The 14,310-nt window shown below is 41.6% G+C and overlaps 1 protein-coding gene across 1 annotated transcript in view; it reads right to left on the minus strand.

Annotated features, from left to right (window-relative positions):
- Positions 1–1,595: 1,595 nt before the first annotated feature.
- Positions 1,596–14,310, minus strand: part of scfd1 (sec1 family domain containing 1) — a 73,304-nt gene continuing 60,589 nt past the window's right edge. The window contains 6 exon segments of the mRNA XM_034159796.1: positions 1,596–1,741; positions 4,651–4,719; positions 5,241–5,252; positions 5,254–5,307; positions 7,479–7,529; positions 9,475–9,528. Of these exon segments, the coding sequence (XP_034015687.1) occupies positions 1,718–1,741; positions 4,651–4,719; positions 5,241–5,252; positions 5,254–5,307; positions 7,479–7,529; positions 9,475–9,528 (264 nt within the window). The 3' untranslated portion in view covers positions 1,596–1,717.

Below are 14,310 nucleotides of genomic sequence, written 5' to 3' on the forward strand. Positions count from 1 at the left end.
TGAGCAGGAAGCAGTCTGAGCTGTTGGGATCAGATTTGGGGTTCTGGGCTTGAGGGGCCTCAAAGTGGACAGAGATCTTTGACCTGTGACTTGGACTTTGACTCTCAGTGTCAGTTAGTAAAAATCTGGTTTGTATAACTTTTTTCATCTCAAAGTGCTTTAGAACATCAACACAAAGACTTATTCTTACATTAAGCTGTAACTCCACGACGGCACTAAAGCAGACACGGGACGGGTCCTGGACTCCGATCATGATCAGACGGACCTATGTGGATCTGTCACCTCACATACACTTGGACTCCAGCTTTGTTTCCAGAGTGAGAACCATCCAGACGACACCAAATTTTAAGTCTGGTGTTGAAATCCACATCGTCTGGATCTAGTTTAAGGGCCTTCAGACCAGTTCAAACTGGACTGCTATTCCATCTGAAGCTCACCTTGCTCAACGGCACCTTAGTGACAGCATTGAGACAAGTGCTGCTCGGGGATCTGAATCCGTGAAGCAGCTGTATTAAAGGAATCAAATCTTCTCAGAAGATTAAATGTGAGCTTCAAACCCTCACATGTTAGTGGCTGCACATCAAACCCAACAGGAGGATTTAGGAAATGTTCATCACCTGGATTATTGCACGTTCCAAATAACTTTCTCCAGACTGAAGGAGGAACAGGTCGGCTGCTCCTCATCACCTGAGAACACGTTTCCAGCAAAGTCACCTGATCCGTGTCAGCGAGTCCTCACACAAGTAGGCCTTTGTATCGACCATCAGACACCACATCACCTCCAGCTCCACGGCCTGGAACAGGACATGCCCACACACACATGCTAAGGTGACAGCCTGATGACATGTGCTGATGTAAAATTCCAGTGCCATGCTCAGGGGCACTTCGATACTCAGCCACAACCAGGGACTGAACCCACAGCTATCCTGTCTGAGCTGCAGGGTGGGCGTGTCGTGCAAACATGATGACATGACAACAGGATGATCAGTATGTAGAAACGGATCAACAGGCTGCCGACAGCCAAGAGGAAACTTGGAAACGTCGGAATGACGTGCGTGCATTTGAACGTGTGCAACTGTGCAAAACTTTTAAGCACTCAGTACTTCTTTATAAATGTGTTTTTAATATTTCTTCCTGTCAGTAAAAGGCAACTTTTCAAATTTCCAAAGGTGTTTTTTTTTAAAGATGTTTTGCTGCGATGTTACAGAAAACCCTTCATGCTGTCAGATTTTCCACAACAATCCCTTTAACTGAAACATTCTGCACCATTTTGTTGCCTCTGCAAAGAACGGAATTTATTCATGCATATTTGTTAACAGGATTACCCAAATCGTGATCTGGAATAGATTCCATGAAATTCTGGGATGATCTGCAATAACAGGTGGAACCACATTACTTACACTTTTTAAAACTATGAGACCATGATGCTAATTAACAGAGTCAATTATCAGGAGCTGAGGGAACCTTTTTGTCTGTCTGAGAGGTTCCAGTGAAGTTTTAGTGGGATCTGAATCCTGTTTTTGAGGATCACGCTGCGCTGGACTTTCAGTGACAAAGGTCAAACTCATATGGGTGCAAATCAAAGCGAGCCGCAGTTGGTTCAGACTGTTTGACTTTATTAGAAATAATCCTAAACACAAACACTTTAGTCCATGTACAGTTTGTATAAAAGAACTGGAATAACGACCTGTGGTCCGACATGTCCGTGCTTTTCTGCTCACTTTTGTCCGAGCTGGGAGAGCTGTGGAAAAGAACAAGGGGTCAAAATGTCACACTGATGGCATTTAAATGCAAGTAAACATTTGACTCGTTCAGGACAGAGACTGAGGAGTGACACCTCAGCAGCCACACCAGTCTCCACCCTAATGTGGTTTGGACCAGGTGAAAGTCTTTACAGTGACAGCAGTGCCGAGCCTAAAGTTTGTGTTTTGATGGAGGAAATGTGCAGATGTGAGCTGAATATTCAGACTCCACACTGGACCAAACACAAACCACATGTCTCTTCTGTACGCCAGTGGTGTCCAAAGACATTCCAGAAAGGGCCAAGAGTCTGCAGGTTTTCTTTGCACCGACTTCAGCAGGTGATTTCACTGATTAACATCACTTTGAGCAGATGGCATGAGTTCATCAGTGAAATCACCTAATTAACAGTTCGAGGTGTGGGTATTAGCCCTGTCACACCTTGCCAATTTAACCTGCGTATCCCTAAGTATTAAAAATATGCTGAATACACTGGTGTATGTATAAGTTCTGGGTAAGTTTTGTATAAGTTGAGTTGAGTATGAGTCAAAACGTCCTGCAGCTAAATGGTTCCAAAACAGAAGCCATCCAAACTCCGCTCCTACCCAATCACCTCTGTTTCATTTTTTGGACACAACATTCCCCTCTCTCCCTCTGTGATAAACCTGGGGGTCAAATTTGACCGCCACCTCTGCTTTGACAATCATGTCACCTCCATCTGTAAAATTGCCTTCTTTCACCTCCGTAATATCTCAAAACTTCGCGCTTCTCTTTCCCTCCCTGCTGCAGAGAAGCTCGTCCATGCCTTTGTCTCCTCCAGGCTGGACTACTGTAATGCGATCCTCATCGGGATCTCTGGCAGGAGCATTCAAAAGCTCCAGTATGTCCAAAACAGCGCTGCCAGGGTCCTGATGAGGGTGTGCAGGCACGTGCACATCACCCCCATTCTTCACTCCCTCCACTGGCTCCCCATTCACTGCCGTATTCAATACAAAGTCCTCCTGCACACTCATCACTGTCTCCACGGTGTGGCCCCCACTTACCTCACTGAACTGCTCACACCACACACTTCCACTAGGACACGGTCAGGCCAACAGGACACGGCTCAAGACCATGGGTGACAGGGCCTTCTCAGTGGCTGCTCCCAGTCTATGGAACGCCCTCCCAGACCACCTCAGGGCTCCACAGACCGTGGATGCTTTTAAAAAAGGACTCAAAACCTACCTTTTTACTCTGGCCTTTAGCTAAATAACTGCTGCTGTTTTATCATTCTTATTTGATTTTATGTTACTGTTTTATTGCTTTTACATTGATTTATAGTCTTCTGTGTTCTTCTGTTTTATACTGTAGCACTTTGGGATTTGGTGTCAAATGAAAGTGCATTACAAATAAAATTTATTATTATTATTATTAAGTTAAGAGCATGTTGAAGCATGACAGTATAAGTAGTAGTACATCAAGTTCATTGGAAAATTTTGTGCATGCACAATATTTTTGATGCATGCCAGCTTATGGCTCATACGTCCTGCATCCGCAGGCCGTAGGGTGTAGAAAAGTTACGCAATTGTTGACACACGTTACTTGTAAGTTACTCATGAGCCGAAATACATCGAGATAATGTCTAGCGTGCCCAAAACCTATTTCTAACCTATGAGTAACTTGCTTTGAACCTATGTGTTACATATATCAAACTTATCTCCAACACATATTGACGTATGTACAGTTAAACTTGAAAAAAATGGATTCACGTGGACCAGCGAATTTTGTCGTTTCTAATCAAAATCCGTTATATGTATGTAAACAATTAGTTTCAGCCAGGAGGAGCCGAACAACCTATGACGCCAGCACCAATTAGGCTGACATATTTCCTTGATTAAAAGCCTGACCTTGAATAGGGACCTGCCTTATTTAATGACCGGGTCAAAACTTCGACTGGAAAAACTAACTCCTACCCTAAATAAGCGCCAGACATTATGTGCATTAAAAAGATTATATTTGGTCAAGTCACTCTTTTTCTAAGTCAGCTGCGGAGTGGTACCTTAAAATCCTAAAGCCTGATTTATGCTTCTCCAGCTCTATAACTCCGTGGCCGTGCAATGACATTGATGTTTGCGTGACCCTTTTAAGTTCTCCATTGTGTCTTGATGCAATTTACAGCAAGAACAGTGACCTTTTCTGGATTAATTTGTCCCTCAACGAGCTCCATTTCTTTATACACCTCCAAACCAACAGTACGGTACGTACAGTTTTCCTCTATGAATTGCGGGTCATTTGAGTGTCTTCTTCCGACTCCGTGTTGTGAAGTTTTTCTGCCAAACGTATTTGATCCATGATTGAAATGTAATCGGTGGGCGCACTGCAATAACTTTTAAAATATGATGGGAGAAGGAGTGAAAACGCAGCTTTATTTGTGGAGTCTCAGAATGTCTCCATGTCCACCTAAGACCAAATGTGGAAGACATTTGGTCCATGTGGTGTTTCTCTGGACATGATCCAGCTGGTGCCTCAGTGTTGAGGACCCCAACGGCTGGAGAGGGTAATGGACATGCCCACGTTTCACCTGGCTGTAACAGATAGATATTTACTTTGGAGAGGTGGGGATGGACAGATTTTTCTGCCTGGGTGGTTTCCATCCAGGTTCCAAGACTGTTCCATGGTACTGTGAATGTGGTGAAGGGGGAAAAGAAAAAGCAACAACTCCCCCCCAAAACAACAACAAAAAACCCAAGCATAACCTCAACGTATATATTTACAAAATTTGGTGAAGAACTAGCTTAACAGGCTAGTTTTCAATTCAGCTACATTTCAACTGGCTAAGCTAACAAGACAATTATTGCGGCTGAGATAAGTGAGCTAACTAGCAGACACAGTCACTGGTTTTGTGGGCAAATGATGGAAGTGTGTCATCACCTGTTTGATGAACTGAGCAGCGTTGAAGAGTTCGCTGCAGCCGTACATGACCTTCTTCCCCTGTTTGGACTGAACACAAACATGACCATGTTACCACCGGAACTACAAGTACCACCACCTGCACCATTACTGGCAAGAGAACTACAAGTAGCACCTACACCAAGTGTACCAGCAGCAGGAATATTAGCAATACTATCAGAAGTAGTACTACAGTGGCAACAGAAGCATTAGTAGTATTAACTGGAATGTTTCCAGTACCATTTCAAGTAGTCCTAGCAATGCAGTATTTGTAATATCTTAGTAATAGTGCTATGAGCAGTGCCACTGTCAACAGCAGTAAAATTACTACTACAGTCAACAGTACAACTATCACTGCAGTACTAGTGGTATGTTTTACAGATGTTATACTAACAGAATGAGTAGTAGCAGTACTTAACAGTACAGCAGTGGTACCAGTAGCAGTATTAGCACGTAACAAAATACTCATAGTGTCAGTATAACAAATGTAACAATTGTTGCTGCAGTTCATTCCATATGATATATGCAGTAGTGACTATAGTACTGTTAGTATTATGGCAGGATGGCAGCACCTTGGCATAGTCCCACCAGATTCTGGTACTCAATGTAGTTTCCTCCTCCAACCACAAACACAATAGCCTGAAAATCAATCAATCAATCAATGTAAATATCAACAAGCGCTTGTGAAGAACAACAGAAAGAATCAGAGCTTCTGTATGAACATCCATTTCAACATTTTTTCATAAGACATATCAACAATGTGAACATGCATTTCAGAGGATGTACAACTTCTTCATGCTCCCATTAGGAGGCACCACATAATTCATAATTCATTTATTAGTGTGAAACATGTATACATATGTATAATAAAAGCACACATCAGTACAATGTACATGTCAAAACATATAAACAATTGACATAAAATGTAAAAACATAAGAACCACATCTTAGAGATGGTTATAATTAGAAGCACACATCAGATCACAGCAGATAATCATCCTCCATCTCACCCCGTCCTCTGTATCTTCCTCTGTCACACCAACCACCTGTATGTCTTCCCTCAGCACATCCATAAACCTCTTCTTTGGCCTCCTTCTTCTCCTCCTCCTCCCTGGTGGCTCCATCCTCAGCATCCTTCTCCCTATATACTCTGGGTCCCCCCACTGCACATCCAAACCATCGCAATCTCGCCTCTCTGACTTTGTCTCCAAACCGTCCCACCTGTGCTGTCCCTCTGATATGTTCATTCCTAATCCTGTCTATCCTTGTCACTCTTAGCTCTGCCTCCTCTCTTTTGTTAGCACCACCGTCTCTAAGCCGTACAACATAGTTAGTGTCACTACTGTCTTTAAACTTTCCCACTCTTGTCAATCCTTCTGTCACAAATCACTCCTGCTACCTTTATTCACCCACTCCACCCTGCCTGCACTCTCTTCTTCACCTCTCTGCAATGGCTGTGCACGGATGCGCCCCATCCAACCTGATGGAGAGGTGCTGCAAAGACCAATGAGCAAAACTGCCCTAAGACAGATGCACCAAGCTTGTGGCATCATATTCAAGAAGACCCGAGGCTGTAATTGCTGTCAAAGGTGCATCAACAAAGTATTGAGCAAAGGGTGTGAATACCTATGCACACGTGATATCTTAGTTTATTTTTAATTTGCAAAAAAAAAAAAAAAAAAAAAATTATGGGGTTCTGTGTGTATAATTTTGAGGGGGAAAAGGGAATTCATTCCATTTTGGAATGCGGCTGTAACGTAGCAAAATGTAGAAAAGGTGAAGTGCTTCCAGACGCACTGTAACTGCACTATTCCAGCGGGCCTCCTCTTATTGTCACACGGTATACTCAGTCTTGCTCCTACGGACTTTCATTCCTCTTCTCTCCAGAGCATCTCCACCTCTCCAAGCTCGTCTCAATCTGCTCTCACTACAGATCACAATGTCATTTGTGGGACAACTACATTAAGCCCCCCCCCTCCAAAAAATGCAGAAAGACAAAAACATCCTGCACACAAATCTCATCTTTGCCACAAAGTAAACACTCTAAATCCACCAATACTAGAAAAAACACCAGGAACATTATTAAAGTACTTAAATTGATTAAAATTATCCTGAGAAACTGTAAGAGATAATTCAACTTTAAATGACAAACAGCTTCTAATCATAAGAGATAAGACATAACAGAGACTTAAATGAATAGAACAGAATTTATTATCATCATTGTACTGATACCAGAAAAAAATACTGTGCATGACAATTGAAATTAAAAACAATCTCTTAAAATCTCTTTTTTATGGTTATTTATTTATTCATTTATTTATTTTAATTATGCTTTTAAGAGATTGTTTTTAATTTCATTGTCATGCACAGTATTTTTTTCTGGTGTCATGTACAATATGATAATAATCTATCTATTTATTGTAACTGTAATAAACAATGAAACTTCGCTGGTGACAACCAGTCAGTAGTAGCAAAGATTAAATACAAAGATAAAATAAATAAAAATAAAATAACAATAAAATATAAGCACAATTGTGTGACCTTGTTTACATGGATATGAATGTAAGTCATGTGACTGAGTTTTACCTAATCACAAATCATGTTGTCACCAGGTCTTTTAGAACGTTCCAGGTAGATGGACACGTGTGCACAAGTACTTTAGTGCACATGGAGCTGTTTACAGTGTTAGGAGTTGGCCTTAGCAGCACTCCTCTAACAAAACTTTAATTTTATCCTGAAAATAACAGTGACTTAAATCAAATCTACAATGTGTTAAATGAAGAAGACAAAGGAAAAAAAAACCTCCTCACCTCCTGGAACGGGTTCTTGTTTCTGGGAACAGAGCTGCAGAAGAAGAAAGACTATTAGTTTTCTGACACTTTCCAGCCTAAATTAGGAAATGATCTGTTACGATTATTGGTTTGAATCACAAAGTATAAGAAAAGTCAACGACCCCTGTTGAACGCCACTGTGCAAACGGCTCAAAACATCATAAAGAAGCGCTGATGTCTAAAAAGCAGATTTACAGAAGCCAGCTAAAATAAACCTTTTTAAATGTTATCATTTTCACTAAACAATCACTGTAGCATTTATATTTGCAAAAATTACACAAATGAATGCAGTGAACAAGAGTGGCAAGCAGAAAAACTCAGGAGACAAAATGTGTACGCTGGCTTAGAAAGCTGATGTTGTCCTGAAATGATGGGGAGGAAAAACCAACAAGGAGCAAACCCTAAAAAAGCCCTACAGTGAAGAAAATAAGTATCTGAACACCCTGCGATTTTACCAAGTTCTCCCACTTAGAAATCATGGAGGGGTCTGAAATTTCATCTTAGGTGCATGTCCACTGTGAGAAACAATCTAAAAAAAAAAAAATCCGGAAATCACAATGTATGACTTTTAAAATAATTTATTTGTATGTTACTGCTGCAAATAAGTATTTGAACAGCCTGTGAAATCAATGTTAATATTTGGTACAGTAGCCTTTGTTTGCAATTACAGAGGTCAAACGTTTCCTGTAGTTTTTCACCAGGTTTGCACACAACTGCAGGAGGGATTTTGGTCCACTCCTCCATACAGGATCTTCTCCAGATCTTTCAGGTTTGGAGTTTTCAGCTCCCTCCAAAGATTTTCTATTGAGTTCAGGTGTAGTCGTACCTGTCCCCTTTGCAGAAGAGCACCCCCAGAGTATGAGTGTTCCACCCCCATCACGGTTGGGGATGGTTTTTCTTGGGGTTGTTCTCATCCTCTAAACATGGTAATGTGAGTTGATTCCAAAAAGGCTCAATTCTCGTCTCAACTGACCACATGCGTCCATTGGATCATCCAGATGGTCACTGGTGAACTTCAAACGGGCCTGGACATGTGCTGGCTTGAGCAGGCTGCCCCTGCAGGATTTTAAACCATGACAGTATCATGTGTTACTAATGTAATCTTTGTGACTGTGGTCCCAGCTCTCTTCAGGTCATTGACCAGGTCCTCCTGTGTAGTTCTGAGCTTGCTCAGAATCATCCTTACCCCACAAAGTGAGATCTTGCATGGAATACCAGACCGAGGGAAACCTGACAGCATTTTGTGTTTCTTCCACTTTCTAATAAATAATCATAACAGTTGTTGTCTTCTACCAAGCTGCTTGCCTGTTGTCCTGTAGTCCATCCCAGCCTTGTGCAGGTCTACAGTTTTGTCCCTGGTGTCCTTAGACAGCTCTTTGGTCTTGGCTATGGTGGACAGAGTTGGAGTGTGATTGATGAGTGGTTGAACAGGTTTTTTTTTTATACAGGTAACAGTTCAAACAGGTGCAATTAATACAGGTCAGAGTGCAGAATAAGAGGGCTTCTTAAAGAGAAATTAACAGGTCTGTGAGAGCCAGAATTCTTGCTGGTTGGTAGGGGATCAAATACGAATTTGCAGCAGTAACATACAAATAAATTATTTTTAAAAAAATCATACACTGTGATTTCCGGATTTTTTTATTTATTTTTTTTTAGATTATGTCTCTCACAGTGGACATGCACCTAAGATGAAAATTTCAGACCCTCCATGATTCTAAGTGGGAGAACTTGCAAAATCACAGGGTGTTCAAATACTTATTTTCCTCACTGTACAAGTGAAAAAAGATGCTGAAAGTGACAAACGGTTAGAAAAAGGAGGAAAGACTAAAGGAAACAACGTAGGAGATAAGGACTAATCAAGAAGAAATTTTACTGATCATTTGTGAGGGTTTCTGAGTTTTAAATTTCATATTTTGAGGCAGAACTGTGCAAATTGTGCATTTTTTATTGGCTACTCTCACGCCATTTGACATACCTGTCGCTGCCCTCGTAGCATCTTTGGGTCAAAGTATCTATAATCGTCGGTTTCCTGTAACGTCAGAAAGAAACTTTTTTTTCAGTATTTTCAATATTTGATGTAGTAATTATTCATAACTTTATGATGAGCAAGTGTACTTGATGTTTGGTGATGTAGCAAACTGGACCAGTCATAGCTATTTCATGCTAACGTAGGGTAAACTTCAGAAAACAAATATCGCATTAAAAATTTAATAAATTCACTGAGTGTTTTCTGATGAACAAAACAAACAAATTTGCAAAATACTGTAATACTGTACACTGTAAACAACCTCAACAAATGGTAAATAAATGGTAAATTGGACTGCATTTATATAGCGCATTTTCGTCTACATCAGACGCTCAAAGTGCTTTACACATCAATGCCTCACATTCAACCTGATGTCAGGCTGCTGCCATGCAATGCGCCCACTACACACTGGGAGCACCTAGAGGATTAAGGACCTTGCCCAAGGGCCCTTAGTGATTTTCCAGTCAGGCTGGGATTTGAACCGAGGATCCTCTGGTCTTAAGCCCAGAGGAACCCCTTAACAGGTTCACCCTTATTCCAGCCATATGCTAGTTAGCCGAGCTAGCATTGGGAGCTACTGGCCAAGGCAAGCGTGTGGAGCTGCTAATCAGAATTAATGTTAATGGTAGATGTTTGTAATATCCAATCTTGTCGCAGACTGAATGCAAACTAAATTCTCCTGTTTTCAGACAGGTTATATTTTATTAGTGTAGAATTTAATGAAATGAGATCACTTAGCATGGCTAGCTCATGATGTTTACTTCTGTGGGTTCAAAGGCCAACAGTTGCAGCGTAACTATTTGTCTTAAACATCATTTTAGGTGTTTTTAGACAAATTCGCAACAATTTGTGTGGATTAATTTTGTGGAGAAGTGAGGGTGAATACATGAATCACATCAAATTGTACAGAACTGAAGCCAAAGGTGGGGCGGCAACGGTGTTTTAGTGGTTAGCACTGTTGCCTCACAGCAAGGCCATGGGATCGCTTCCCATCTGGTCCTTTCTGTGGGAGGTTTGCATGTTCTCCACGTGTTTGCATGCGTTCCCTATGCTGTGTTTCCTCACACTCCAAAGACATGCAGGTTAGGTGAATTGACTGTAGGTGTGATTGTGTTTGCCTGTCTGCATGTGGCCCTGTGACAGACTGATGTCCTGTCCAGAGTGTACCCTGCCCAATGCCCCAAGACTACTAGTGTAAGTGCCAGCATTCCAGTGAACTTTGATTGGACTAAGTGGGTATAGAAAATTAATAAATTCATTCAACTAAAGGTGACTCATGATCCTTTGGGTAACATGAAGTCCTGCTTTACAGACAATAAACTGTTCCCAGATCAAACTGTTGTAGTTTGCAGTCAGCGTTGAGACTGAACATTAAATCTCTGGAGGTTGGAAGGTCATGTCATAGCCCACTATAATTTAATTTTACTACTAGTCTACATATTAAAATACCTATACTAAAATCTTCTCCTGTATTAATATTTAGGTTTTAAAACTTACTCTTGTATATTTTATAGTACCATATTTATTGTATATGTTGTTTGTTACCCATATTATTTAAATATAGTTGTATACATGATGTCTTATCTTTCTTATGTCTTATTATATATATATATATATATATATATATATATATATATATATATATATATACACACACACACACACACTCAACAAAAATATAAACGCAACACTTTGGTTTTGCCCCCATTTTGTATGAGATGAACTCAAAGATCTAAAACTTTTTCCACATACACATATCACCATTCCTCAAATATTGTTCACAAAGCAGTCTAAATCTGTGATAGTGAGCACTTCTCCTTTGCTGAGATAATCCATCCCACCTCACAGGTGGCCATACCAAGATGCTGATTAGACACCATGATTAGTGCACAGGTGTGCCTTAGACTGTCCACAATAAAAGGCCACTCTGAAAGGTGCAGTTTCGTTTTATTGGGGGGGGATACCAGTCAGTATCTGGTGTGACTACCATTTGCCTCATGCAGTGCAACACATCTCCTTCACATAGAGTTGATCAGGTTGTCAATTGTGGCCTGTGGAATGTTGGGTCCACTCCTCTTCAATGGCTGTGCGAAGTTGCTGGATATTGGCAGGAACTGGTACACGCTGTCGTATACGCCGGTCCAGAGCATCCCAAACATGCTCAATGGGTGACATGTCCGGTGAGTATGCCGGCCATGAAAGAACTGGGACATTTTCAGCTTCCAAGAATTGTGTACAGATCCTTGCAACATGGGGCCATGCATTATCCTGCTGCAACATGAGGTGATGTTCTTGGATGTATGGCACAACAATGGGCCTCAGGATCTCGTCACGGTATCTCTATGCATTCAAAATGCCATCAATAAAATGCACCTGTGTTCTTCGTCCATAACAGACGCCTGCCCATACCATAACCCCACCGCCACCATGGGCCACTCGATCCACAACACTGACATCAGAAAACCGCTCACCCACACGACGCCACACACGCTGTCTGCCATCTGCCCTGGACAGTGTGAACCGGGATTCATCCGTGAAGAGAACACCTCTCCAACGTGCCAAACGCCAGCGAATGTGAGCATTTGCCCACTCAAGTCGGTTACGATGACGAACTGGAGTCAGGTCGAGACCCCGATGAGGACAATGAGCATGCAGATGAGCTTCCCTGAGACCGTTTCTGACAGTTTGTGCAGAAATTCTTTGGTTATGCAAACCGATTGTTTCAGCAGCTGTCCGAGTGGCTGGTCTCAGACGATCTTGGAGGTGAACATGCTGGATGTGGAGGCCCTCGGCTGGTGTGGTTACACGTGGTCTGCGGTTGTGAGGCTGGTTGGATGTACTGCCAAATTCTCTGAAACGCCTTTGGAGATGCTTATGGTAGAAAAATGAACATTCAATACACGAGCAACAGCTCTGGTTGACATTCCTGCTGTCAGCATGCCAATTGCATGCTCCCTCAAATCTTGCGACATCTGTGGCATTGTGCTGTGTGATAAAACTGCACCTTTCAGAGTGGCCTTTTATTGTGGGCAGTCTAAGGCACACCTGTGCACCAATCATGGTGTCTAATCAGCATCTTGATATGGCACACCTGTGAGGTGGGATGGATTATCTCAGCAAAGGAGAAGTGCTCACTGTCACAGATTTAGACTGGTTTGTGAACAATATTTGAGGGAAATGGTGATATTGTGTATGTGGAAAAAGTTTTAGATCTTTGAGTTCATCTCATACAAAATGGGAGCAAAACCAAAAGTGTTGCGTTTATATTTTTGTTGAGTGTATATATATATATATATATATATATATATATATATCCTTTTTTGTCTTGAGCCGCTTGGGTGGGTAGGGAGAGTTCCCATGGGATAAAAAAGCTTTTCAACCTACCATCCCTGGTTCTCAAGACCAGGCACCTAAGTGGCTCTACTCTACTCTTTTCTACTCTTCTATTTTACTCTTCCCTTTTAGATATACCTTAGTATACTAGCATAGTTCCACCTTAGAATTGGAATATAATATATAAGCTATACCTACTGAATTTTCATGTGATCAATGCTTACTTTGGTTTTGTTCACAATATCTCAGAAAGTATCCAGAAAGGTTTTTGATGAAATTATTCAGAATTACAAATAAACAGCCAATTCAGATTTAAGATAAATCAAATCTTATTCAAATCTTCTTTTTTTTTTTCATTATTATTCCAAGAATGGGCTTTATGACATTACAAAGATGTACAGATCACAATTTCAGGGAACAATATTTGGCTGTTATTTGGATTATGCTCTCAAAGTAAACCCGAGTTTTGTTCAGTCCCCCCCCCCCTTTGATTCATTTCAAAAGCTGGGAAATATTTTGCTGAATACTTTTGACATAAATCAGATCACAGACTTCAGACTTCGGACAGAGTCCAAAGTTTTGGGATTGTTGAGGACCTGTGGGTATGACTGCAGATGGGTGCAGATACCGAGGACAATCTGATACCAGAATGTGTTCTTCCATTTCTTTCATCTTCATCCAGTCCTGTTCTTCACTCACCACACCCCCTCCTCCCCCCTCGCAGGTTCACAACAACAGGACCTTTGTTAGTCGCGTGTAACTGCAGACGCTGAGAAACAGAGTGTTTGTGTGCGCGGAGGGTGATGTGGGGTCATACGAGCCGAGGAGCCAAATCCAAAATGTCACCCGTCATCTTCCTCCTCCTCATCATCATCACTGTCGTGATCCATAAGTTTGTGTTAAACTGTGCATCTGCATGTTTGATGTAACCTGAAACTCACTCTGAATACCAGTGTGTGACCAGCCCTCAATGCGAAGGTCACTCTCTGGCTGTGGTCTCACACAGGCAGATTCGGGGCTGGATGAGGCCTGTGAGCCTGTAGTTTAAACCTGTATTCCCAATCTTGGTTTTCAGAACCCAGGATTGGGAGACACCGATTTAACCAAACAACTTGTATTACAGCTGTCTGCAAACTTCATCTATTTAGTTTTGAAATGTTTCTGTTCCAGCAGGGCAGAAATTCATAAAATTGTTATCCAGTGTGATAGCCGGTTCTGTTTCAGACTATTCAGCTATTTTGTCGTTTCAAATGTCAGCCTCACCCAGCGTGTGGATTACTCACACAAATACATCATATTCCCAAGGGGGTCTGTGGTCCATTACATGCAGGCCAAGTCAAGAAGGATATGCTGGTGCTGCGTGTCACTACATCCGCAACAACATGAACTGAATTACACTTCACTGAAATAAAATCCAGTCAGAACTGCTCGTGCCGCCTTTAGCTTTGGTGC

The sequence above is a fragment of the Thalassophryne amazonica genome, chromosome 19, assembly GCF_902500255.1.
Source record: "Thalassophryne amazonica chromosome 19, fThaAma1.1, whole genome shotgun sequence".
Classification (NCBI taxonomy): Eukaryota; Metazoa; Chordata; class Actinopteri; order Batrachoidiformes; family Batrachoididae; genus Thalassophryne; species Thalassophryne amazonica.